The following is a 27,904-nucleotide window of genomic DNA, read 5'->3' on the forward strand; positions in this document are numbered from 1 at the left end:
GTTAATGGCTGCTTTTTAGCTCCTTTCAAAAAGTAGAGGACAGCTGGAGATACTGTGAGGTCCGTTAGACCAGTTTAATAGAAGTTTAAAAGCCCAGACTAACAGTGTAGTTTGTTCACCATTTATTACAACCTTTCTGGAGTTTTCAGAAGGTCCTGTGACCTGCTGAAGGATCAGTCCTTCTGTATTACAATTAAAACTGAAGTGACCATTTTACACGACTAGTTCTAGTGTTTTTCTAGATGTTGTCTAAAGTATTCTGTAATGCCTCAAAAGGATAGTTGAACCAAAAATGAAAATTCTAACTTTTACTCACCCTCATGTTATTCCTGTATGACTTCTTTTCCAATGGTACAAAAAAGGAGATAATGGACAATGTTGGGCTCAATCTTGTTTCCACACAATGAGTAAATGGTGACTGAGGCTAACATTATGCTTAACATCTCCTTTTGTGTTCAAGTCCAACAGGTTAAAACAACATGAGGGTGAGTAAATAATGGCAATTAAAATTTTTGGATGACTTATCCCTTTAATTTAAAATAAAAAATGTTGGGTGATCTATTCCTTTAATGTAGTTACAGTAAGAGCTATGAATATAATTTAATCATTACAAATGTCAGTGCCTAATTTCAGTTTAGCAATGTACATTATGAAGAGCTGAAGCTAAAAAATCAAACTATTGTCTTTACACCAACATCCTCATGTGCTTGGTCATTTTTTCTTGATGGGAAAAATCCAAGGCTATCACTTTACTTGAAGGGGTAGAAGGGATGGGATTCCAGCCTAAGGGGCAACAACAAAGGCCAGTTAGCTGCTATCTAGCTGTAGTGTGTGAGACATCTATCAATGCTTCTATTTATACAGTCAATGAATTGCTGCTCATATGCATCAAATTATTCATAACATAATATTGTATAAAGCATGAACAGCTTGTGTTTTGTGACAAAGATGTAGCCTACGGCCAGGTAGGCAGTAGTATTCCATTCTGAGCAAAACCCTAGTTTGACAGTTACACCAGTCCTCTTTGATCAGTCACACCGTAACCAGTTAAAGGAATATTCTGGGTTCAATACAATTTAAGAGCAATCAACAGCATTTGTGGCAGAATGCTGATTAACACAAAGAGTAATATCGACTTGTCCCTTCTTGTCTTAAAAAAAAAAGCACAAATGGAGATTACAGTGAGACACTTACAATGGAAGTGAATGGGTCCAATTTATGGAGGGTTTAAAAGCATAAATGTGAAGCTTCTACTTTTATAAGAGCACTTCTGTTAAATTTCATGTATTATTTGAGCTGTAAATTTGTTTAAATCGTAATTTTTAGTCATGTAGGGGTTGTTGTCATTACATCATCATGGTACTTTACACATAAAAGGTTAGCAAGTGATTTTAATCACACTAAAATCATGTTAACACACATTGTTTATAGGGATGCACTGATACCACTTTTTCTCTTCCGATATCGGAAATCTCAGTATCAGCTGATCCCTATCAGATACCAGTGATTTGTTTTGCATAATCCGTTTAGAATATCTTTACATTATTGTGAGGAACTAATTGGGTGTACTCTTTAATATGTAAAGAAACACAAACCTCTAACTACACATTATTTCATATAAATGTATAGCTTATTAAGAAAAACTTTAATGTTAACTAGTTTACTAATGTAGCAGCAAAATTGATAACAATAATAATTGCATTTTATATATTTACTTATTAAACGCAGCCTTTTGTGATTCACAGAGCTATCTGCACGTCTTCAAGTGGCTTTGAATAAAATGCACGAGTCATATTAACTACTTAAATTATGTTTTAATGGTTTTTTTATGTAATTTTTGGAGCTTGACGGTAACGAACATGACTAACAAACAGTATCGGATTTGGATCAGGCTTGTCGGACCGATACCCGATCCGTTTAAAAGATTCAGTATCGGAGCCCATACCAATGCAGGTATCGGATCGGTGCATCCCTAATTGTTTATGTCTTGTGCTATACCTTTGAGTATTTTAATGGTTATGGGTTGACCTCATTCACTTCCATTGTAAGTGGGGTTTTTTAAAGAAAAGGAGACACAAGTCAAAATACATTTTTGTGGTAATCAGTATTATGCCACTAATGCTATCGATTGATCTTAATTGGTTTTGATCCTGGAATATTCCTTTAATTAATTGAGGTCTTTGGGTTTATTTGAAAACTATGCTGGTGTGTAACAGGGACTAAACTCAAAAAGAAGGTACAGTAGATGTCAATAACTCCAGCTCTGGATGCAGTAGGATGATGGAATGTCAAGTACTCTTACTGTGTTATGATGCAGGCTTTCCAGTCACGATTTAGAGAGTTAAGAGCTTTCATGTCCTCTTCATCCAGAGTGAAATCAAAGATCTGCACCCAGACAGACAATAATGACATACTTTCTATAAGAAACCTTAATTAAGATTTTAAATGCTTGGATTAAATCAAGATATCAAAAATGAGAGCTTTTGACATTTATTTTGTCAGTTAAATCTTTTCCTTTTGATATATGCCATGGTGAAACGTCTGGAAATACACAGAATATTTAGAAATGAGATGTTTACCTTAGTGTTCTCCAATATGTGGTGGGGTTTTGTACTCTTCGGGATCACTGCAATGCCCTGCTGAATGTGATATCTCAATAAAACCTGCAGCACAATCGAACACAACATTAAAATAGAAAAAGAGGATAGTAGATGTATGATGTGTGGAGTTCGAAGAGGTATATGACCTGTGCAGGGGTCCGTCTGTGCTTCTTTGCTACATCCCCAACCACAGGATCCTCCAGTAACTTCATGGGATCTGTGTCTTCTCTTTGACTATGAGTAAAGACGCATAGCAAAATAGCATATGGTGATGTCACGATTAGTTTATAATCTTAAAATGTTTTGATAGTACTTGTGTAGCCAGTGTTCTCATTTGCTTTGTTGAAATTCAGATATTTTGAGTCTTTGAAAACACAGAACTTGTAGTCCTATATAGTTTGAACTTACTATTGTGCAGGTCTCCCAGGTGAGCCAAATGGACTGTATGCTGTGAGAGCAATGTTCTTGGACTTACAGTAATCAATCAAATCAGTTTGAACCAGGTAAGGATGGATCTCCACCTGTAGATGGAGATATATTGATATATATATACATGTGCAAAAAAAATGAAGGTTACATTTAATGTAATTTTATCAAAATGATATATTTCTCAAGTTAGTGGTGCACTAATTGGACTTAAATGCAGCATCTTTTAAAAGCAATAGTTTTCAGTTACTGATGCCATTGTAGAGATTCACTATTCCCAGTCAGCCATGATTTATTGAATCCATGAGTTAAAGTATCCAATAATAGGGCGGTTACTGAGATTTAGCCAGTAGGATTCACTGGGTCATGTGATCTAACATGGCTGCTCCCATGAGGAGAGACCCACTGCATTCAAAATTGCATATTGCTCTTATTTGTGTCATACACAGATATGGCCGAAGTAGTATGGGTAGTGTGCAATTCCGAACTCAGCTACAGTGATAGGTCTTCATTTCATATGTGGGCATGATATTTAACATGTTTTTTCTTTAGGAGTAAAACTTTTATTAATAAAGAAAAATTACCTTATTAGAGTACATCTTTGAATACATATCTAGTTTTTATTTAAGTTGGATAGCTGTTTCCATAACAAAACCTCATTTGATCTGTTGTGTAAGTTAAAAAATGAAGATAATATGGTGTTACTAGGATCTGAGCACCTGATTAACAGCTGGTGGGATTTTGGCCACAGTCAGCAATCTCTCCAGTTGATTGATTGAAAAATTTGACACTCCAATACTTTTTACCTTTCCTGAGTTTTTTAAAGCTTCCATTCCCTGCAAGATGTTACAATACAATGTTAAGACCATGAATAATGACAACATAGAAACTGACACCTGTGGACATTATTAGTAATCTTCACATTATATTTGGTGTGTTGCAGGTTAGCATTACCTTCCAAACATCCACATAGTCAATGTCACTTGTTAGAACCTTTCCATCCTTTTCTGGGAAAAGCTCATCGCCCATTTTCTGTTGATTATTGTTAAACAGTATACAATAAGTAAAATAGCAATTAAGATCAATTTGTAGAGTAAAATAACCAGTTTAAGTTATTTAAAAATATATATACTATATTAGAAATAAGCATAAAACAATAAAATAAATATAATTAATTGAACAAACTATGTTTCGGAGGCTATGCTAATAAATGATTTTGATTTATTAATTTTGAGATGTATGTACACTGACATCGAAAAGTAACTGCATCTATTCAAACAAAAACATATGAATCTCATTGCATTAGTTAACAAAATATAAAAACAAGTGGTATTTTTTAAGGTTACACATAAACACTTTTCAAGCAAAATATTTCACACAAATTAGTTTATTGGGTTTTAAATGATAAAACAATGGAAAATTAAGTTCTAAAGTAAGACAACTCTCTGGTTGTCCATAAAAGTTAAAGAGATAAACTACACCTGTAGGACCCGTTAGTTAAAAATAATTGAAAACGTGTCTCAAAAAATAATGTATTAGCTTTGAGTACATTTTTAAGTGTTACTTTAGTGTCCTATACTTAATGAGGGCCGCTGTGTGTGCTTGTATTACCTTTAGTCCTACTGGAAAGTGCACTAGGTAGAGGTCAAGGTAGTCCAGCTGAAGGTCATTTAGGGATCTGTTTAGGCAAATAGGAATGTCCTCAGGTGCATGGTGAGTACACCACAGCTGCAAAAGAGAAGCAGGATATACATTTGAATTTTTTTGATTTGGCCATATATGAACATTGACTTTCAGCCAGGTGAGAGCACAGACATTATACCAACTTACTTTACTGACTATGAACATATCCTGGCGTCTGATGATGCCCTGCTTCATCTTGGATTCGATAGCCTTGCCCAGCTCTACCTCATTCCGATAACTGTAGGCTGTGTCTATGTGGCGATATCCAGCAGCAATCGCTGCCTCAGCTGCCCTCTGACACATACCTGGGCTAATGCCCTGTTTACCATGTAGTAAAATATTAAATCATTGCTTGCTTCTATTGTATAATATTACACAGTAAAGGATTACCACTGCAAGAAAGAAGTAACAGATTGAAATATATACTATATATATATATATATACACACACACACACACACCTAAACCTGTATGTATAATGAATAAATACTGCACCATTTGTGTGTGTGTACATATTGTATGTATAAATAGTGCAGTGCCGTTCATACTGACATGTATCTGATATGTATATGTGGTTAATATGATGTTATTGAAAAAAGTAATGCTACCTCTGGCTTCCATGTTCCAAGTCCTAGCAGTGGCATGTACGTGCCATCATTTAGTTCAATCTTCCTAGGTTTTCCAGTACTCTCCTCCATGTGAAAAGATTTGTTCTATGCAATATGAGTAGCCGATAATTGAACTGAATTGTCCTTCCTGTATTTTTCATATGCCTCAACAATTTTCTTTTGTAGATCTTCCTTTTTGCCTTCTCAGCACTGCCTTCTCTTTATATTTGCAGTTAATCATTGAACATGACAAGGAGTGTTTCTCTGCATGTATGTGTGTGAGTGCAGGCAATTTACCAGTATGGAGCCATATGTGTGTTTCTTGAGTATATAGCCTGTTGGCACAAATGTGAAGGTGACCTTTAGAACTAAGCTCATGTGACCCTCCATTACTTCCTCGAGATCTGGGTGTAAATCAGGAAGCCGGAACTGTCGCTTTCTGTCTCATTCTGTGTACTCTCAAACTCATAATCATTCACTCTCTTAATCAATTTTCAATTAAAGGAGTTCCCAAATGTAAGGTGTGTGTGTGTGTGTGTGTGTGTGTGTGTGTGTGTGTGTGTGTGTGTGTGTGTGTGTGTGTGTGTGTGTGTTTTCAGATTTCATACACACAAAGAGACTGATACACAAGTGTTGAGTTTTCCTGAAAATACTTTAAAAATTAAAGTAAGAAAGGCACAGAAGTTACAAAAATGTGTAGACAGAGCAGAAGTTTGGTACTATCATTGTATTCTGCAATTCATATATCAAACAGCAGAGTGCAGCAGAGGAAGTCAGACAGCCACAGATAGAAAAAAATTAAAAAGAGTGATGTTTTCAGTGTTGAATAAGTTACTTAAAAATAGTAATCTACTAAAAATAAATAATTATTTCTATAAAATTGTAATTAGATTACTTAACTAATTACTTCATTGAAAAGGTAAACAGATATCTAATTAATTTACTTTTGGAATTACTTTCTAAAACATTTCCACGCAACAAATTCAAAATAGTGTCTATATTTCTTTCTTGCTCATCCTTACACACACGTCAGAAGCTTAGCATCTGAAACTGAAAACTATTGACTTTAAATAAAGCTGCTTCAAAGCCGCTAGATGTCCAAGATGACACAAAGACAAAAGTTATTGAGTGCAACTTTAAAGAGGATTACCGGAGTATTTTTTTTAAGAAAATTTCTAAAATTGCTTTGCACTTGTAGTCTAATAAGACATTTCTGTCATGACATTGAACCTTAAAGAAAAAGAAAACTTCATGAGATTTATATACATTTTTTATTTAAATAGCATTTGATATGTAACACTTGAAAATCAAAATCAAAAGAACATTAGATGTCATATTATATGCACCATATATGTCATTTTAATCCTACAAAATCTTTGTGAAAATGGTTGAGCATACAAATATTTTTTATTTATGTCTGTAATTGGCATAATATGGCATAATTGTTAAGATCATAAGGCCCATTACACCTATATTTTACAGGTATTCTCCATATTAAAAATATAGCCAATGGAAATAATAAACAGATTACCGTTGTACATAATCATAATACTGAAGTGTGTCCTGACAGTCTTATTATTGGTATATTACCTTCATTTTTATTAAATAAAATACAGAAATAGACTTCCAGCCTTAAAGCAAATTAAGGACATATCAGAGTACACACAAATGCAAGGATGGAGTGGAGAGAAATAATATCAAGGAGGAATATAAGGATGGAGTGAAAGGAAATATATTAGATGGAGAGTTCAGTAACATATAAGATTAAGAACCTCAAATTTGACTAAAGATGGGAACTGCTTAAAGAAGTAATTATATTTTGATGATGATATAAATATATAAATATATTTTATATAAATGATGATGATTATTTCTCTTTGACTTGATTAAATAGAAATGTAATTAGCAATTATACTTCCTTACAAAGGCTAAACGAAAAATTGAGTTCTGTGACAGACGAGTTTGGCTCATATGCTACAATTCACAGAAGACTTGATGTGAAAATGCAGTAACTACAATATCCACATCAAAATAATTATATGGATGGACAGATAGATGCATGGATAAATTGAAAGTACTGCCATGTCAGCGACATAGGCTCTTTTCATCGCAAAAATCGAGTAGCTTAAAAGCGCAATTACAAAAAACAACAAACTATCACAGCACTGTAAAAATATGTAAATAAAAGAGTTTTAAGACAAGAGGTGAAGACAGCATCTCTCAGCGACACCGAACGTACAACAGGGGAAACAGAAACATGCGTCCTGTAAAACACTGTATTCAGCCAGTGCCACGAACGGGACCATCAGCTAATATTGGCTGGTGTGGTGCTTTACAGTTCAGGTCAAGTTTCCATTTCGCGAACATCCGCGCATGATTTTTGGAAGCTGAGGTGGAGAGAGAGGGAGATTTTTTTAAGAGTGGGAAGAGGTTGCCAGTGATACATTAACAAAAGCCACATATAGTCACTGCTAGAGACCATAGACATCATCTATATAATATCTATGCTAGAGACACCGCCAGGCTTCTTTACGGGCACTTAATATCTAATATCGCGATACTTCCAATCTCGCTCACGTGACGTCTCGTACTCTCTGTTTTGAAGCAGCCGCTTCTTGCGTTCGTTGCTTTCGGCCAATGACAAAAATAGAAAAATACAAAACATTTCTGGGGCTATTATGTGATTGGTTGGGTCGGTACAGCCCACCCTCAATGTTTGCAACAAATAGCCTGCCCCCAAATTGCTTCTAACCAATGCACAAATTGTTAAAAATCGAATATTTTATTTAATGCTGTGCCAAACGTTTGATTGGGTGGGCAAGACTCCCGTTTGGTCCACCCCTGTTCATCCTTACATCCGGCCAGGCTTGTAAGGTATTATAGGAGATTTAAAATGTATGATTCATATCCCACTGTATTTTCAGACCTTTGTCTCATGTAATGCAAATATCTGTTTCCTCTCTTTCTACACTCTCATTCTGCAGCTTTGTGCACATTAGCCTGCCATGTCATCCAGTCTGCCCTTTAACCTCTCCTTTCCTCCTTTTTCTACGTCTCTCTATGTCTGTTTATTTCATTGGTCCAATTCATTGCTGTCTTGACTGCAAGGTCGATAATGGCGTGCACAGAATTCTCTGATCCGGACACACGCCTCCACCATCATCACCTCTGGTACTGTTACCACAATTCGGAAGAAGTTTGGATATTCAAATGCCTACAGAGACAGACATAGAGAAAACACAATTATAATGTGATGTAATTTAATATAGTTTAATGTTATATTATATTATACAAAGAGTGTAACATATTATTGTAAAAAATAATAGGTTAGACTCCAAAGGTAAAGTAACAGAATAAGGTAAGCAGGGGTGATAAATTATTCACCGTAGCAGGCAAGCAGAACACAGATTGCTCTGTGACCAGTCGTTCAGTGAACTCCACATCATTTTGGAATTCTGGGAATTGCTCCATCTCAATGCCCACCTAAGGATGAACACACACAAAGCACATTAAACCTCTGCTTACTTGAAACTTTGCTCTTTACCTGTTCTTTTAGATGGCCATTAAGACAAACTTATATCCTAAGTGCCAAATATACAGAAGGTAAGTGTCCTCCAGGCCATTTTAAAAAGTTGTAAAGTATGTAATTTCTGCTCCATTAGTGTGGATTGTAAAAATAATGACAAGTTTCCTTTGTCATCCATTAGTTGGACAAAAAGATAGTCCTTCCCAAAATTGAGGCTTTTAGTTGAGTCATTGATGCCATGTCAGGCTGATCAGTATGCTCAAATAAACAGCTACATTTTGACAGCTCCGCAGTGTTTATATTTTTGGGGTGAATCAACCTACAAATGGCTTGCTTTTAGTTGTCTCTAACACAGAGAAACTATAGACATTAAGTTTATTAACAATCACACTTCACTTTTATTGATTCTTATATTTGTGGCAATCAACAACATAATGCAGGAAATACACTCACCATAATGTACATGGCTCCAGATGGCATCACTGGATTCAGTCCGGGAACAGTTGACAACTCTGAGTAACATATCTCTGAGTTTGACTTAAAGAGAACATACAAAAGTGTGCTGTTGTCAGTTTTAGAAACAGAAGATTCAAAGTCTCTCACTGAAATTGTTCTCCTTTTACCTTAAGGAAGCTGATTGTGCTTTGGTAGAATGATGATGGTGTATTATTCAGAATGCTCTCTAATGCTCCCTGGACCACGGTACAGGGTCCCAAAATTCGCTGGCTCAATTTCACAAGACCTTCCCGAATCTAAAGTAAATATTAGGATTACAAGGTTGATAATAAGCCAAGTCAGGTGTATTTGCATTCCTTTATATTAATACCATGGGACTGATTATCACATTCACTGATGAACACCAAACTCATATACCATGGTATACTTTGTAGAACATTACACAGTAAAGAATATCATGATACATTTTGTAAGTGTAGTGCTTTTCATAATGCACAGAAGTACATAATTCCTTTACATTTCTTTAAAGAATTTTATTTATTAGTGTGTTTTTTTTCTGTTAACTTCAAGAAAATGCAGGTGAGAGGCTAATACTTACTCCGGTTCCAAAAATGTTGTTACGATCATGGATGAGGATCCAACCCATCCTCCATCCTGGAACTAACCACCGCTTGGCCAGACCACCACAGGACAGGATGGGCACATCACTGCTGAGAGGTGCCATAGGGTGAAAGTCACAGCCAGGGAACACCTACAGAATGATGTATATACACAACATATCTCAGTCTACTCATTACAACATTGTAAAACATAATATTTATTCTTAAAACATGTTATTATATTATAGTATATTATTTTACTGTATATTACAATGGCAAGAAAAAATATGTGAACCCTTTGGAATTAGCTGGTTGTCTGCATTATTGGTCATACAATATAATCTCTTCATCAAAGTCACACGTGTAGATAAACACAACGTGCTTAAGCTAACAACACACAAAGAATTATAATCTTTCATTTCTTTATTAAACACATTCCCTTAAAAATTCACAGTGCTGTGTAAAACCTAAGTGAACCTGTTTCCGGAAGCTGTGAGTTAGACCTGAACAACATTCAGGAGGAATTTTGGACAATTCTTAAAATGTCTGGTGTGAACCAGGCCATTCCACAGCATCTCTATTGGGTTAAGGTCTGGGATCCTACTGGTCCACTCCAAAAGGTGGATTCATTCTGTAGTGGATTTACAGTACTTTGTTTAGGGTCATTGTCCTGCTAAATTACCTAATTTCAACTGAGCTTCAGTTGGTGCACAGCCACCCTGACATTATCCTGTAGGATAACTTGATAAACTTGGAAATGTATTTTTCCCTTGATGATGGCAACTGGTCTAGGCAGAGCAGACCCAAATCATGATACTTGACTGTTGGGATGATGTTTTCATGTTGGTATGCTGTGCCCTTTTTATGACATACGTAGTGTTGCATGTTCTTCCCCGTTTCATAAGTCCACAAATATTTTTTCCCAGTAGTGTTGTGGTGTATCAAGGTGGTTTTTGCCAAAATTCAGGCACGCAGTAATGTTTTTGTTGGAAAGCAGTGGCTTCCTTCGTGGTGTCCTGCCATGTACACTGTGCCTGTTTAATATTTTACATATGGTAGACTCGTGAACAGAGATATTATTCAGTTCCAGTGCTTCCTTTACGATTTTGGCTGTCTCTCTAGGGTCCTTTTCCCCCTCATTGAGCATTCTGCGGTGTGAGTTTTTGTGCTGTTCTGCCTAGCGGCTGGTGTTTGTTTTGTGGAATAACACACCTTTGAGGCAGTTATCTTTTGGCTGGTGTTTGTTTTACATATTATTGAGCAATCCGATTATTTCTTTTCTTAAACGTAAGAAATATGATATAGTGTTTCATCAAGAAATGCATCTTTCCCCACAGGAAGCTGAAAATTTTGGGAAGATATGGGGATTCTAATCTTCTGTTTTACGCAGATGATATTTTATTATTCGTCTCCACAGGATTATCAATACCCTTTCTAAATTCTCGGGATACAGAGTTAATTGGTCTAAATCCGAAGCTTTGGCTCTGACAGTGTAATGCCCGATAACAGCTTTTCAGCCGGGTGCCTTTCAGTGGCCCAAACAGGGCATTAAGTATTTGGTTATTTTTTCCCAGCAAATTTGTGTGATTTAGACCCTTTAATAAAAAGATTTTCGAGCGACGTGGGCAGGTGGGCTTCATTACATTTATCGATGATGGGGAAGGTTAATGTTATTATGAATTATATTCCATAATTCAACTACCTGCTACAGTCTCTCCCTGTAGATGTCCCCCTCTCTTATTTCAAGCAATTTGATAGCATAGCGAAGTCCTTCATTTGGAATGGTAAGTGTCCTAGATTGCATTTTACAAGTTACATTGACCGATAGACAAAGGTGGGCTAGGCCTACCCAAGATTTTGTTTTATCATTATGCATTTGGTCTCAGGCATTTGGCTCATTGGTCGCTTCCACCTGAGAGAGCCCCTCCCTGGTTTTGTATTGAACAGGAAGTTCTTGCCCCTATTTTGCCATTGCAAAGCCCTTCTATCAAACTAACCGTAGAAGTTAAGTTACACCCCGTTATCTCGCATTTGCACTCGGTATGGACAAAAGTGTCTAGAGGGTTTAATTCTGACATTTATTTAAATTTTGCCTTGAGCTTATGGCTTAACCCCAAATTATATATTAATAAATCCCCTTTCTGCTGGTCATAGTGGATTGAGAGGGAGGTTAATACAGTCGTGACCTTTATGAGAGCAGAGTGTTGAAATCCATTGAAAATCTGGTTCAACGTTTTGGGATTCCCAGATCTCAGTTCTTTAGATATTTACAGTTGCACCACCTGCTTTGTACTATTTTTGGGAATAGCATACAACCCCCTAAAGCATCAGATACTCTGGGAGTGGTGATGACCACTTTTGGAAAAGGTCATGAGGCATCAGTGTATTATTCCCTGTTAATTCAGTGTCTGGGTGATGAGCTTCAACTTCTCTCAAGAGATTACGGGAGAAATATTTAAACTTGGTATTGGAGGAGAGAGAGTGGTCTAAGATTCTCTCCTTAATTTTATGTAGGAATCAATAATTACAAAAAATAATTGGGTTCCAGGTTTGCCAACTCCTGACTCTAATTAGATTTTGTTGATGTAATTAGTCTAGCAGTTCACATACTTTTTCCAACCTACACTGTGAATGTTTGAATGATGTATTCAATATGTACAAGAAATATACATTAACTTGTGTGCTATATGTTAAAACAGAATGTATTTGTTTATTATTGTAGCTTAGATGAAGATCAAACTTGATTTAAAGACAAATGTATCCATAAATTCAGATAATTCCAAAGGATTCACATACTTATATTAATAAATGCTGAAAAAATGTTATTGTCCATTAGTTGTTCATGATATATAATCCATTAATGAATGAAACCTTATTGTAAAGTGTTACCATATAAATTCTTATTATTTATAATTATTATTTCATATAATATTATTACTGAAATTGTGCTGCAAAATAGACAATATATAATATTCACTACTTAGATATTTTGTTTTGTTCAACAATTTATATATGAAAGCATAAGAATTCATCTGTCCTCACATTACATTACTCTGACATCATTTAAATAGTTTTAACTATACAGCTTCTTTGGTTAGTAAACAGTAAAGCAACAGTATGTTGGATCTAGTATGTTCGATTCTCTGCATGCGGTTACCAATTCAATAGAGGGAGAATCCAGAAAAACATTATTGAAGTATAGGAGGGGTGGGGGTGGACTAAGAGCGTTAGCAAGGCAACAAGAGAATGTGAGTAAGAGAGTTTCTTCCCTATAGCTTTTGTGGTCGTCCGCCTGGCTCTAATTACGCTTTGGCTTGATTTTCAGTAGATGGATCCGCCCCTTTTCCCATTGGCTAAAATACTGTAGTCTGCATTGTTGGCCCACCCTTCTCTCTCAAGCTCATTTATAGAAGCATTTAATCAGAAGACTTTATTTTTGTTGTTTTTAACAGGGTCCAGATGGCAGGGCTACAAGGAGGCTTATACTGCACCAGAACAAAGACACATCCTGTCTCAAAGTAGTCAGTCAACACGCAGCCTTCAGTGAAGTGTGGGATTCGTCCTTCTCCTTACTCTCTAACTTGCCTGCAATGCGTCATCGTCACGTATGTGCTAATTACAAACATACGTGATGAAAAGTGCATAGTCACTAAGGTACATTGAAGCTGCTTACGGGTAAAGAGTGTTTCAACTGATTTATTGGGCTAGAAACACCCCAGACTACCTCCTGCTGATCGTACAAACCTAAAAATGCACCATTTCCACATAACTGGTCTCTCTTTTACACTACTGCACAGAGTTGTGAACCTGTTGCCTCCAGATCTAACATTACTTGTCCTTCATGACCTAAAGCTCAGAGTCCTGATGTGGTCTCCAATGCTGGATTGGGCTGAGCTGAGCCAGGGAAAGCACACCACCCAACTTCCCTCTTTCTCTGTCTGTCACAAAGAATGTGTTTCACTGGTAGACAGTGAGGTCTTGCATGCTACTGCCATGTTTCAAATAAAGGCAGCATGAAATCCTGGAACTTGGAAACCCCAAGAGCTGGAAGCCATTACATGTAGGAGTAAGGGGGTGTTCGAACAGGATGCGTAAACAGGTCTGCCTTTATTTTTTTATTATTTTCTAATAATAAATTCTAATAATTTTCCATTGCGCCATGTCTCACTCTTTTACAGTGTCTTGTGTCATGAGCGCAGCATGTTTCAGGTGCTGTGTTATGTTAAACGATTTTCAACTTTAAAACCGTGTCTTGAGACACCAGCATTCAGACACATTTGTTGCATTGTTCCTAGCTTTTTTAATGCAAGAAAGTCTGTTGAAAAACAATGCCTTTTTTTGCAATTCCGTTTGGTGATGCAAGTGTTACAGAAATTCCACACTTAATTTTTAAGCTGCTGACATTTTGGTGGTTTTTACATTGTGACAATGATCATTCACAAATCCGGAGTTTCAGCTTGTATTTACGAGGTCAACAAATATGTGAATGGTTTCACAAATAAAACAAATTGTATTACAGTAATCCTAACCTTTTCAAATGGTTGAAAATTGTGTGCTAGCCTGAACGCAAAACAGACACAGTCTAGTCATGTACAAGGTTCATAGGTGGACTCAGAGTGTAAACTCCATAAAAGACTACTGTGAGAAAACCGGTGGTCTGCTTGACCTTTGTGTACCTGATCAAATTGCGTGTGGACAGAGCTTGGAAAATGAAGAGTTCTGAGACAGTACTTCAATGAATTTGCATCTACATATGTTTTCTTATTGGATGTGTGCTCACCATGTCTCCATAGATTTCATCAGCAAGTATAGGGATGCAGTTTCTTGAGGCAACTAGACCACACAGAATATTTGTGGATTAATATCTTGGAATTTTCTGACAGTTCAAAAACATCTTTGCTCAAGGTATGTTCATAAAAGACGGCAATTAATTAATGCATTTACCAGAGAGTATCTTCTGCAGGTGCTCCTTGTTGAACACAGAGCCGCAAGGATTGGATGGGTTGTTGACAATCATGCAGGTTGTTTTCTCATCAATCAGACTCTCTAGATGCTGAAAATCAATCTCCCAGGATTTTTCTGGCTAGAAAATCAAAACATCAATTCAAGTTACAAAGAAACTAATATTAGGCATGATACAATCAATTTGAATTTGCAAAATATGATGCTTCGCTGATGTGGATGAGGCATCTACTGTATCATCATATAATCTCACTATTACCTAACTGGAAAGGAGATGACATAAGCACTTTTGATAAAGATTAAATCCATCTTATATTCAACAGCAAATGCAAATCACTATGTCCGAACAAAATTATTATTTATTTCAATTGTGTTAGGACTTACTAAATATACAGTATGTTTATGAAGATCAATATCATCAGGTTAATTTAAGTTGTCATCAATGCTTTTATTTTTCTATTAAATCTTGCAAAACAAGTGTGTTGTTATTATTGCGCTATGTATGTCTTTCTGTGCTATTTGCATGTGCGTCTGTGTGACGTATGTGGTAGGGTTAATGGAGGGACCATTCCCCATGATTTATCGATACCAGATGTGCAACATGTAAGAATGACACAGCTATTTCCCCCCTACACTAATCTGTTATCTTTAGAAACTTCCAAACCAACCCTATCCCACCCCCTGCTGTCCCTTTCATGTTGTTTGTGTATTGCAATTATACACTTTTTCTTAATGGCATGACGAACGTGAGGTCCTTCTATAGTTTTGTAATTTGCAACTTTTTTCTATACATTTTTGCTCCTTTTTTTTTTCTTTCTTATTTTCAGTCCACATGTTGACCAGAGTGATGAAAGTTTAGGATTGATTTACACACCACTTCTCACTTATGTAACCTGTATGATTTCCTCACCAGCAGATTGTAAAGCTTGACATGGATGCCCATCGACACTGCCAGTGTCTTGTAGAGGGAGAACCCAGGACATGGAACTAATATATTATCTCCTGGGTTACACAACACTCCGATGGCCAATTCTATAGCCTGACTACAACCACTGGCCAAGATCACATCCTACAGATAAATAAAAAAGATATTATAAATATTATTAAAGTATTAATACATTTATGAAAATATTTACTTGTCATCTTTTCACAATCAACAAACATCTTAAAAATAAAATGATAATGATATGTGACACACTTTGGCTTCCAGTGGAGCTTCTAGGCGACTGCAGAAGTTTGCCACAGCCTCTCTGCTCTTTTGGTAACCTGTGCATTTGACACACATTTGGTTAAGTTATTTTTGGTTAAGCTTCTTTCATGGAGACCAAATCGTGTTAATATACACAACACAAATTTTATCAGAATGAGAAGGGTGGAAGCATTTTGTTGTTTTATGCCAAATGCAGCTATTAACGTCTCTGAACACAAAATCATTCAAATTCAGCATTACATCACAATATGCATTCATCTATAACATTGCAGGTGTGGATTTTGAGCTGGCAATAAATGTGCAAGTCTCACCTACTGAAGGAGCATAGCCATTGTATTTGTGCGAGTCTATCGCCTCCTTCATTGCTTGTAAAACAGAGTCATCTGTTGGCAAATTCCCAAACACAGTTGGGTCACCTGGTGGCAAATAAAAATATCAACAGACAAGAAAGAAATGTAGAACATCTGGAGTATTATGTAGACAAAGATGCCAGACTTTGCTTTAGTTAAAACAAAAGGATTTCAAGCATGAAACACCTAGCTACAGCTATTACATATACACTCAAAAAGTATATATCTTAGCCTATTTTTAAGATTTACATATTTCAATGTCAAAACAAAATTCCATCAAATTGATTTGTGTAATGTTTAACTTTAAATTCATTAAACTTATTTAGTTTTTTTATTGTATTTTATTAAATATTATTAAATTAAATTTGATGCAATTTTGATGTCTAATATTTACAAAAAAAAAACCAAAAAAAAAAATTCAGCTGTCTATTATAGTTGGATAAATGTACCTGCCATTTGAATAACTACAATAAATCAAAAAAAAGTTTTAAATATGAACATAACAACAATATTTGAACGCATATTAAAACATACATTTTTTTTATATATTTAATATACAATATCTAATTTTATTATTGCAAATGTATTAGTATTGTAATATTTACACACTATGTGACTCCAAACTTACCAATGGAAAGGGCAATCATAGGCTTGTCAGGGTTGGGGGTGAGTTTCATCCCATCCACTATAGCTCGGATGGGGTTGAGTGTGTTCTTGGACATCTCTGATGCTCTGACGGTCCATCTCTGTCTTTGGTTCTTCAGTTTGGAGGGGTTGACAAGAGTGCTAATGCTCACATGATGCACACTGTTCCCGTTCTTGAAGTTCCCATTGATGCCATTACTGTGGATGTCATTCTGGACCCCATTCATTTTCACCACAAAAGACATTTTTTTCCCCTTATCTTTGAGCAAAAAAACTAAATAAATAAAAATACAACAACTTAACATTTATACATGTTACTTTTATATTATTGGTTGTGATATTCCATAGATAAATCAAATTATTTGCCAACATTCCATGGATAAATATATCCTATTAATACACGCATAAAACATAAATAGCACATTTTACAATATTCTTTAGTGTCAGAAAGTAAGAAAGAAATAATAAAACAATAATTTTTTTTTGTGTAGGCATGCACTTTTTACAGTAAATATATTTACCTGATCTTAGAGAATTATACAAAATAAATTAAAAAGATAAATATATAGCAAACATACTACTCTCTCTTTTTTAGTAAACCCTAAATAAATCAAACTCAAACTTATATATATATATATAATGCAATAAATATCATAGTGACTCTTCTATAATCAATATAATGTGATAAATACCTTATTATGTATTCGTTTTTAAATATCACGCTCCAAAGACTGACAATGCGATAAAAACTCAATACGTGTATCGAATGATTAAGTCAGTACTTTATACTGAACCCCTCAAAATGGGTGTTGAACCCTGTCCATACTTTCATTGGCGGAGACTGAGGGCTGTCCAAAACTCCCCTGTTACATCATAAGTGTAAAATTCTTTAGTTTTGCGGGTTGAATCTCATACATCTCTTTCTAGAAGCCGCTGTGAACCTGCGATGCACCGGATCCGTTATACTGATGCGCAAAAGCGCAAGGTTCAATGCTTGTCATGTCCCCACAACCCAATCCTCCTCATGAACCTGCTCCCCTTTAGTTATCATTTCTTATAGAACTATTCAATACGGCATCACTTCCTATTAATTAATCAATCAATCAATATTTTCAAATCGATTTCACTCTTTTCGAAGAATGTCATTTGACGCACCTGTCACCAGTGCGCATTTTGCGTAACGAAGTAAAAGCAGTAAAGAGAAATCGTCCGATGATAACCTTGTGTCAAATTTGATAAAAGGTCCCTACAACAGCAGCTCCAGCGGTGTATGGTGACCGAGCACTGTGGTGTATTTCAGTTTTTGATAGTATTATATAATTGACAGTTATCGTCATATATCTGTTTGGAGTCTTCTGCATCTGTAATGAGATAAAGGGGCTGGCTGCCTCCACATCTGTCTTACATAAGTTAAACTCACGTTTTTTGGGAGGGCTGGAGTTGTTTAACCATTTTATTGGTGCTTCATCTATTTAGTTATTCAGCTTTTATGTAAGCAAAGTGGTTTAGTCTGTGCCAAGCCTATGGACAACTATCCCAAATGGGGGATGTTTTAGGGGAGTCAAAATTATTCCATAACTACTTCAACGTTTCAAACCACATATTTATTATATTAATTTTATATGAGTGAAGGGTGTTCACTCATATAAAGGATATGATCTGTATTCCTTGTGAAAAAGTCTGGGATGCTGCAGAATAACTTTACAATAAGGTTCCATTTGTTAACACTGACAACATTAGTTAACATGAACTAACAATGAACAATACATTTACAACATTATCTTGGTTAATGGTTTCAACATATATGAATACGTTTTTAAAATCAAAAGTTGTATATGTTAACATTAGTTAATGTACTATGAACTAACATGAACAACTGTATTTTATTTGCTAACATTAACTAAGATTGATAAATGCTGTAAAAATATATTGTTCATCATTTGTTCATGATACCTAATGCATTAACAAATGTTGACGAATGGAATGTTATTGTAAAGTTTTACCGATGTTAGTTTTAGAAATTTGTGTTTTTAGCAATGGTCTAAAGTCTTTGGAAAGGCTCTGTTGTCTTTAGTCATCACCTGATTTGTCCAGCTTGAATAAACATGACAAATGTTTGTGCACACAGACTTTCAGACATTTGCTATGTGTACATTATCACAGTACTCATCATAAAAAGATGCTCCGATCTGCTTGTATGTGATCAGCATGTGATCTGAAACCCCATATTAATATGAGTTCAAATGAATAGGAAAAAAGCTGACACTTTTCCCTCATTATCTACACTCCTAGCATCCTGATCTTAAGATCAAGCTAAAGCAGTCTTCTTTATCTTGTTTACAGGTATTTATTAAGCTAGTTTATCAAGCCTGAATAAATATGATTTGATCCATTAACCAAATAAGCACACACTGACTTTCAGACATTTGCTATGTGTACATTATCACAGTAACTCGTCATAAAAAGATGCTCTGATCTGCTTGTATGTGATCAGCATGAGATCTGAAACTGGTGGTGGTGGCGTAGTGGGCTAAAGCACATAACTGGTAATCAGAAGGTTGCTGGTTCAATCCCCATGTCCACCACCATTGCCAAGCTGAAAAAAAGCATGAATAAGATTTGTAGGTTTAAAGTTTAAGGGTAGTGCGGTCCACAACTGTCCATTCTGACATGTATTTAGCTGACTTTTTTGTTTAAACCACACTATGTAATTATTGCATCAGATAGCCCACTCATCTGTGCTGTATTATTTCACTGTTTTGGGCTTACATTTATGCATTTGCCTTGAGCAAGGCACTTAACTCCAGGTTGCTCCGGGGGAATTGTCCCTGTAATAAGTGCACTGTAAGTCACTTTGGATAAAAACGTCTGCCAAATGCATAAATGTAAGCCCAAAACAGTGAAATAATACAGCACAGATGAGTGGGCTATCTGATGCAATAATTACATAGTGTGGTTTAAACAAAAATGTCAGCTAAATACATGTCAGAATGGACAGTTGTGGACCGCACTACCCTTAAACTTTAAACCTACAAATCTTATTCATGCTTTTTTTCAGCTTGGCATAACAACCTTTTAAAGAAACCAACACATCTACATAATACACTCAGTTTACACACTAAACTGCCTCGATGCGATCTCTAAACTGAAAGTAGGGTCAATGCAACCTGGATATTGTACACTAATGTAGGGTGTGCTTTACCTCACAAAATCTCTCTCCAGAAAACGTTCTGTCCTAACATAACCCTTACAGGTCAACCAGAAGAAGAATGTCAACATACATTCACTGAAATACGTCACAACAACAACCCACTTTAAACCATCTGCGTCACTAAACCAACAGCACATGGTGTTCCAGTTGTTCTCAAACCTGTTCCTGGAGGCCGCTCAATACTACACATTTTGGATGTCTCCTCGATCAAACGCACCCGATTCAACTCATCAGCTCCTTAGCAGAGACTCCAAGCCTTAAATTTGTGTGTGTCAGAAAAGGGGCGAGATTCAAAATGTGCAGTGCTAGAGGGACTCTAGGATCGGTCTGGGAGCAACTGTGTTCAGGGCTCCACGACATGTGATTATCTAATCAGCCAATCGTGGGGCACCAGTGCAATGCATAAAATCATGCAGATATGGGTCAGGAGCTTCAGTTAAAATTCACATCAACAATCAGAATGGGAAAAACATTTGATCTCAGTGATTTGGACCGTGGCATGATTGTTGTGCCAGATGGGCTGGTTTGAGTATTTCTGTAACTGCTGATCTCCTGGAATTTTCACACGCAACAGTCTCTAGTGTTTACTCAGAATGGTGCCACATCCAGTGAGCAGCAGTTCTGTGGACAGAAATGAGAGAGGTCAATGGAGAGTGGCCAGACTGGTTCAGGGTGACAGAAAGACTACGAGTCGGTAACTCAGATAACCGCTCATCTCAGAATGCAATACACGTCGAACCCTGAGGCGGATGGGCTACAAAAGCAGAACACCATGTCTGGCAATTTATTAGGACCATAGTGGTTCTAATAAAGTGCTCAGTGAGTGTATACTCACACGCACATTGTGTAAAAATGAAGTAACTTTTAATTTGATAAACAAATGTTTTATTTAACATAAGCATTTTGAAGTTGCATACATTATTGAAACTGGTAAATTAGCTGTTTTGTTGTGTTACCATTATGCAACTGCAAGATTACATACTCAGCTGGGTGGGATGTGCCATGGGATAATTCACCAAAAACTAACAATTCCATCATCATTTACTCACCCTTATGTCGTTCCAAACTCGCATGACTTTCTTTCTTAGGTAGAACACAAAAGGAGATGTTTGGCAGAATTTTAGCCTCAGTCACCATTCACGTTCACTTCACTTCACATATGGATAACTTTTATGCTGCTTTTATCTGCTTTTTGGACCTTCTGGTCACCATTCACTTGCATTGTATGAACCCTCGGAGCTGAAATATATCTTCTAAAAATCTTCATTTGTGTTCAGCAGAAGAAAGAAAGCCATACAATCTGGGATAGGATTAGGTTGAGTAAATAATGAGAGAATCTTTAAGTGATCTATTCCCTTAAGCCCCCCTAAATACTTTAAGATTTTAAATAGTCACATACACATTATTTATTTCTGGTGTTCTCTGCATTTAGTCCTCGTTAGGCTTGTACTCTGGGTCATCAGAGTCTGTTTCTGAGTCAGAGTCTGTATCAGAGTACAGACTATTTACATCAAAATACATGTATTCCTGTTCTTCAGCATCTTCTTCTTCTTCTGAGATGTCACTGGCTGAAGTCGTGGCCCTGGCAAATTCTTCCTTGCTTAGCTTATGAAGCCGCACTTGAGGTTGAAACAACTTGGACTGCATGAGAAAGCTCTGACTCTCAAGGGACAGTTTCAACTTGTTTCCATTGGTTTTGCTTGGCTCAGTGAAGACAACGGTAGCTAAAACCTGTCCTACAGTTTCTAGAACCTGTCCTGCATTGATTCTTGGGGTGCTTATTAATTGCTTTGAGGCAGTAGATTTTGACGATAAAGAAGACTGAGAAGAAACCTGCTCTTTTGAGGATGCTGATGTTAAAATGTTTTGCGGATGTGAGGAGGACTCTGGTGAAAGAGTTACTTGCTCGATGTAGGACACTGAAATGTTCGTAGAGGATGAATCCTGGTGTGAGGACACAGATGTGTCAGTGGACAAGGAGTGTTGATTTGGAGATGCTTGTATAAGGGCTACAGTTTGAAGAGGTGGTGTGCTTTGCGGTGATGTTGGAGTGCATTCTGCATGTACAGCATCCACATCAAGTTCTTCCGAACATTCCTGTAGGATGCTCTTCATTTGTTTGCCATGTCTAGAGCACATCTGCCCTGCAAGTTCATGTTCAGGGTCTTTTCGTTCTGTGTCTAAATCAGTCCTTGTCTGTTTCTGATGCCGACTGCTCCATAATGGTTCCTTCTCCTCATGCAGAGATGGGCTGAAGTCAATCTGATTGATCTCAGGCTCAAGTGAAGCAGACACCTGTGTAGATGTAAGCATTGGTCCATCATCACACATTTCCTTTGAACTTTGCGGAGTTAAAGTGGTTCCGCTGTCTCTATTCTGCCACAAGCCCTGAGACAGACTGAACTCTCTCAAACATGTTTGTGAGAGTCTATCTACCTTTGTGCATTTTTGAGATGGTCTAAAGACCACGTGTAGGGTTCCATGGGATGGATTAACAACTTCAACATTCCTCTGTTCCTCACTTGTGATTGAATTGAGTGATGGTGCAGTACTGTCGTCAAGGCTCAGATTTGTCGTCACAGCTAAAAGATCAAGAAAACACAGATGAAGTTAAATGAATGTAATATTTTTAAGATGATATGACATATTCCGAGTCAAAACATTATTTCTCACCGCAGTGTAGGAGCCTCCGTAGAGCTGTGGCTTGAGAGGCACCATCTCTTGAAAGTAATTGGTTCAGAATCTTCTCTCCTTTTCCCTGTGGATAGGTCTGTTTCAGTACCTGGAAATATTCACATACAAAAACAGACATATTAGAGAAGATGGAATAAATGCACCTAATCTAGATGCAAAAGCATATGAACAAACATGCACACCGAAGCATCATGTAACATGTGGCTCCTAGAGATTTAAATAGATTCAAATTTTATGATAACCTCAAATCTAATAAAAATAAACAGATGCACGCACCTGTTCAATGCATGTAAGCTGTGGCAGGGCTTTTTCAAGCTCTTCCAAATAGTGTGATAGTCTCTCCTCCAGTTTCTGTGCATAGCATTCACCATATTGCTCCTCTATTAAATCCTGTCAAATTGAATTATTGGGTAACACTTTACAAGGTTCTGTTTGTTAACATTAGTAAAAAACATTAGTTAACACAAACTAACAAAAACAATATTTCTTAACAGCATTTATTAATCCTGGTTAATGTTAATTTAAACATATTAGTAACACATTTTTTAAATCAAAACTTGTGTTTGTTAACATTAATTAATGCACTATGAAATAACAATGAACAATTGTATTTTTATTAACTAACATTAACAAATATTAGTAAACGCTTGTTAAAATATAAATTGTTCATTGTTAGTTCATGATGCCAATGCATTAATTAATGTTATCGAATGGAACCTAATTGTAAAGTGTTACCAGTAATTGCTATTTATAATCACAGCACAAGCTTTTTGATTAGACAACTTTATGTTATGTAATGCTGATTTCATTGCAAACAAATAAAGTTCCAAAATATATATACTTTAAGAAAATGACAACAATGAAGAGTTAAAAAAAATATTTTAAACATTGTAGGTTGGACGGTTTTACAAACCTGAATGTAAGCCTCACGTGTTTCCTTGTTTCTTGCTAGAACGTGAGCGAAGGACTTGAAATCTTCTCTGTTCTTCTGCATTAGCTTCATGTGCCTTTGGCTCTGTAAAAAAAAGGAAATAAAATAAAAATAAAAAAATAAAAACATTTCTCCAGTTAAATACTTTTTTTTTTCCCATTGAAATGTAATTCAGTAATAAACACAATTTAGACATTCACTCATTAAATTCTTCAAAGATTCATGCATCAAATATATCAGGATAAACTTCTATAGTGGTGAATGAAAGACCATAGTATAACAAAATTTGCATTCCCATTTGCTCCAAAAGTAAAAGGTAAATTATACTATTTCATTTTAATGACTTTCCAAATGAAAAAAATAAAAATAGTAAATGAGAGAGATAGATAATAGCAGTCTGAAGAGAGAGAGAGAGAGAGAGAGAGAGAGAGAGAGAGAGAGAGAGAGAGAGAGAGAAACACATTTACTCAGCAGCTGTATTTGAAACCCCATTGCAGCAGAGGTGACAATTTTTTTTTTAAATGCCAGGGTAATATAACACAAAAAATAATGTTATACATTTACATTAAATAATTAACACTATAAAAAAGGTTTGCTAGACTTACGCTGTTAAAGTAAGGTGGATATATATCATCACAGTGAAAAGGGGCCATTGATCCCTTATCTTTGCTCTTTCATGCTATTTTGTTGACCCCTGGTGGAAGGAGATTTTACTTACGCATTTGTGATACTCAGGCAGGCTGTTGGGAAACAAGCTTTCAATCTTTTCAGAGATTTTAGCAGTGATCTGGTCATTCCACAACATCCACATAACAACCTAAAGCCAGCACACAAAATAATGTATGATTTGTAATGCTGTTATACACAGATGAAAGAGATCCGAAAAATGTTCACCCAAAAATTACAATTCTCTCATTTCCTCACCCTCATTCCATTCCAGACATGTTTGACTTTCTTTCTTCAGCTGAACACAAACAAAGCTTTTTAGAAGAATAATTCAACTAATAATAATAATATACATCCATACAATTTAAGTGAGCAGTGACCAACATTTTGAAGCTCCACAATGCACATAAAGGCAGCTTAAAAATAATCCAAAAGACTCCAGTGGTTAAATCCATGTCTTCAGAAGCGATATGATGGGTGTGAGTGAGAAAAGTCCCTTTTTACTATACATTCTCTTCCTGCCCAGTAGGTGGCGATATGCACTAAGAATGAGAATCGCCTAAATCAAAAGAAGATGAATGTGAAAGTGAAGCTGTTGGAGCTTCACAAGTTTGGTCACCCTTCACTTGCATTGTTTGGACCTACAGAGCAGAGATATTCTTCTAAAAATCTTTGTTTGTGTTGTTACACACATCTGGGATGGCATGAGGGTGAGTAAATGAGAAAATTTAGATTTTTGGGTGAACTGTCTCTTTAATAATATTCAAACAATTTGAAAGACCATGAAAGATACATCAAATAACAATTTATGAAAGAGAGTTTCCTTTCCGAGTGACCTGTTTGATCAAAACAATGTCTCACCAGTGTCTGCAGACCAAACATGATCTTCATGTGTTTGATGGGAGTCACCAGTCGTGGCACAAGCCTGTATGTAACATCCAGAAACTCAGTGACTCTCTCAAAGTGCTCAATGTCTCTGGTTTCAACGATTCTCCAGACCTCTGCCGCCACCACACGGATCTTACATGGCTCTTCAATACTCAGAATATTCCAGTCACCTTCTAGCCATAATGGAGGACCGAGAACTGAAATGAGTAAAACATGATTGGATCTCCAATTTGGCCAAATGTGGCTTATTGGCCTTTAGCAATGAAATAGGACATTTTAAACCCTTAACAATAAAATTACAGAGTTCATTTAAAATCCAAATCCACAATAAATTTGAAGATGGGTAGATGCCAAATAATAAGAACTTCACTTTTATTAACATCAAGATTTTAGCTTACAATTTCCAGTATATGAGCATATAATGGGAAAGTATATATTGTAGGGGCTGTGACTACTCACCAATGCAACATTTTCACCAATTTAATCACATTTATGCCTTCACTAGGTGTGACAAATGAATTTTTAAAAGCACAAATTCATGCAGTTTTTTAATGATTATGAAGAAAAATTCCCAAAAGTAGATATAGACAGATAATCCTTTTGACTGATGTTTTTAACCAATATTACACTTTTCCACTAACCATCAGATATCGGTTCTTTTAATATTGGGTTTACCAATAAAGTTGGACACAAATGGCAAGTGTATGGCAGTGGTGGCTCAGTGGTTAAGGCTCTGGGTTACTGACCGAATGGACGGGGGTTCAAGCCCCAGCACTGTCAAGATACCACTGTTGGTCCCTTGAGCAAGTCCCTTGACCCTATCTGCTCAAGCGGCACTGTTTCATGGCTGACTGTGTGCTATGATTTGGGATAATGGCCCTGTATACTGCACAATGACAATAAAGTTCAATCTGAATTTTAATATTGCAACTAAAACTAGTCTAATTTGTATTTATTTTTTTAGACTGTGTGCATAATTAGTTTTGTAAAGCAGTTCACCAGACTGATTATTTTTGTGTTTAAGTGTCAAATTCTTGATTTGTTTCTGCCTTAAACACATGCTTGAACAACTTAATCATTTATCACTAACGTATCATATTGGTCAATACAATCAAATATTGGTTGATCTCTACCCAAAAGTATTTCATGTCAACCTACCTAGATACTGTGCAATATGCAATCAAATCATGATGAGTAACTAGTCTTTAATAAATGTGTAATTACAAACAAACACATGGATTCAAGGGGTGTTCCTGCAATTAAAATAAGGCAATTACCTTCTAAGACCGCCCTCATCCGTTTACTCCAGGCATATTCAATGATCCATAATGGTAAAGAAGGAATAAGCACAGAGCAGGCCTTCTCCGACCACAGCTTTTCATTCATTCCAGCCATATCAGCAGATTGCGTCTGCAACACGGTCATGTTGTCCAGGAGTTTCAGCTGCAAGCATCAGCATCAGTTGTGTTCAGTGCAGAGAAAGATGTGAGTTTGACATCCAATCAGACCCTGGTGGGATGAAGCCCAGTTAAACGTCACTTTCTTTTAGGCATGCCCGGGCAAGCTTAGATAGTAGAGGACGGAACTGTTGCTTGGAACTGGCTAGTGGCTAAGACATAAAAAAAAATACTTAAAAAAGTTAGATCACGGAATAATTTAAACTTGGCATCAGTGTTACAGCGATTGCAGAAAGTGTTCAAAGGTCAGTCTAAAAAAAGTATCTTTGTGTGAAACAAGAAACTGCAGACCGCGATGTTTCAAAACGCGCACAGCTGGAAGAAGCTGGCAAAATAAAAGTGCATTTCCGTAATAAGGTAAAAACTTTTAAACTACCAATCGGGGAATTTGTTTTACTGTTTATAGATTAATATAGATGAAACATATCGAAAATAGATTATTGTCTGTGCTTAGCACTAATAGCGTTATTGTAAAATGTATACAAATTCATAATTTGACGCAAGAGTACAAATAGGTGACAAAAAATTATTATTAATGTTAATAAAAATAAATAAATAAAAAAGAATACAACTTTTACTCAAAACGAAATGTTCATATGTTTCCTATGACCAGACAAATACTGCGCAATATTTATTTGAGTCATACCTAAAGCAAAGTTCTTTAAAAAATATATTAAATAAATAAATAAATAATGTCTGGTTTGAGGTTAAACATTTCAAACAGCAACATTCTGTGAGTGTTTAGACAAAATCTCACTATACAATACAAAATTATGGTATTTTAACCCTTAACCGCATGCGAATTTTACCAAACACTCTATCAAAAACAGATCTAAAAATGCCCAGATAGTCTAAAATTAAAAAAAATATATATATTATTTTTCAGATATCGAAAGAGATAATGCAACAAATCAGGACAAATCTTGAACAGTATTCATTAATTTCACACAAAAATTTAATGAGATGTAAGTGGCTGTCAAACAAATATTAAG

General features: G+C 36.0%; 3 protein-coding genes across 5 annotated transcripts; all 3 read right to left on the reverse strand.

The window, feature by feature from the left end:
• Positions 1-50: 50 nt before the first annotated feature.
• Positions 51-5,783, reverse strand: zgc:56622 (uncharacterized protein LOC326033 homolog). Of its 2 annotated transcripts, none has more exons than XM_052152163.1 (10): positions 5,615-5,783; positions 4,857-5,027; positions 4,638-4,754; positions 3,981-4,058; positions 3,746-3,862; positions 3,009-3,121; positions 2,747-2,834; positions 2,580-2,663; positions 2,303-2,385; positions 51-783 (listed from the first exon to the last, which is right to left on the reverse strand). In XM_052152163.1, exons 1-10 carry the CDS (start codon positions 5,705-5,707, stop codon positions 750-752), a joined length of 978 nt encoding a protein of 325 aa, XP_052008123.1. In that variant the 5' UTR covers positions 5,708-5,783; the 3' UTR covers positions 51-749. The 2 variants fall into 2 exon arrangements, with proteins under 2 accessions (XP_052008123.1, XP_052008124.1); XM_052152164.1 differs by having other exon boundaries at positions 5,318-5,706.
• Positions 5,784-6,574: 791 nt separating this feature from the next.
• LOC127661442 (tyrosine aminotransferase-like) lies at positions 6,575-18,408 on the reverse strand. Of its 2 annotated transcripts, none has more exons than XM_052152161.1 (12): positions 18,221-18,408; positions 17,049-17,339; positions 16,382-16,486; positions 16,059-16,126; positions 15,771-15,929; positions 14,843-14,981; positions 14,679-14,731; positions 9,898-10,050; positions 9,467-9,595; positions 9,297-9,380; positions 8,702-8,800; positions 6,575-8,531 (listed from the first exon to the last, which is right to left on the reverse strand). In XM_052152161.1, exons 2-12 carry the CDS (start codon positions 17,308-17,310, stop codon positions 8,391-8,393), a joined length of 1,392 nt encoding a protein of 463 aa, XP_052008121.1. In that variant the 5' UTR covers positions 17,311-17,339; positions 18,221-18,408; the 3' UTR covers positions 6,575-8,390. The 2 variants fall into 2 exon arrangements, with proteins under 2 accessions (XP_052008121.1, XP_052008120.1); XM_052152160.1 differs by having other exon boundaries at positions 17,758-18,408.
• Positions 18,409-20,194: 1,786 nt separating this feature from the next.
• On the reverse strand, positions 20,195-27,290 carry LOC127661909 (uncharacterized). The gene is made up of 8 exons (XM_052152866.1): positions 26,733-27,290; positions 25,429-25,652; positions 24,620-24,718; positions 23,884-23,985; positions 23,247-23,360; positions 22,950-23,058; positions 21,676-22,858; positions 20,195-20,897 (listed from the first exon to the last, which is right to left on the reverse strand). The coding sequence occupies exons 1-7, from the start codon at positions 26,878-26,880 to the stop codon at positions 21,705-21,707; spliced, it is 1,950 nt and encodes a 649-aa protein (XP_052008826.1). The 5' UTR covers positions 26,881-27,290; the 3' UTR covers positions 20,195-20,897; positions 21,676-21,704.
• Between the last annotated feature and the right edge of the window lie 614 nt (positions 27,291-27,904).

This window comes from Xyrauchen texanus, chromosome 21 (assembly GCF_025860055.1).
Source record: "Xyrauchen texanus isolate HMW12.3.18 chromosome 21, RBS_HiC_50CHRs, whole genome shotgun sequence".
Lineage (NCBI taxonomy): Eukaryota > Metazoa > Chordata > Actinopteri > Cypriniformes > Catostomidae > Xyrauchen > Xyrauchen texanus.

Bases quoted from the DNA above. Each gene is read 5' to 3' on its own strand.
- LOC127661442 (XM_052152161.1), bottom strand. From the start codon at position 17,310: ATGTCTTTTGTGGTGAAAATGAATGGGGTCCAGAATGACATCCACAGT. The intron at 16,127-16,381 runs GTGAGACTTGCA...TCAAATGCACAG, and splicing joins TGGCTATGCTCCTTCAGTAG to GTTACCAAAAGAGCAGAGAG. The intron at 14,982-15,770 runs GTGAGGAAATCA...TTGATTTTCTAG, and splicing joins TCAAGCTTTACAATCTGCTG to CCAGAAAAATCCTGGGAGAT.
- zgc:56622 (XM_052152163.1), bottom strand. From the start codon at position 5,707: ATGGAGGGTCACATGAGCTTAGTTCTAAAGGTCACCTTCACATTTGTG. The intron at 2,835-3,008 runs GTAAGTTCAAAC...CTTTACTCATAG, and splicing joins CCTGGGAGACCTGCACAATA to TCAAAGAGAAGACACAGATC. The intron at 784-2,302 runs GTAAGAGTACTT...GTTGCCCCTTAG, and splicing joins AAAGCCTGCATCATAACACA to GCTGGAATCCCATCCCTTCT.
- LOC127661909 (XM_052152866.1), bottom strand. From the start codon at position 26,880: ATGACCGTGTTGCAGACGCAATCTGCTGATATGGCTGGAATGAATGAA. The intron at 25,653-26,732 runs GTAATTGCCTTA...TACTCATTTCAG, and splicing joins GATGAGGGCGGTCTTAGAAG to TTCTCGGTCCTCCATTATGG. The intron at 22,859-22,949 runs GTGAGAAATAAT...TTGATCTTTTAG, and splicing joins ACGGAGGCTCCTACACTGCG to CTGTGACGACAAATCTGAGC.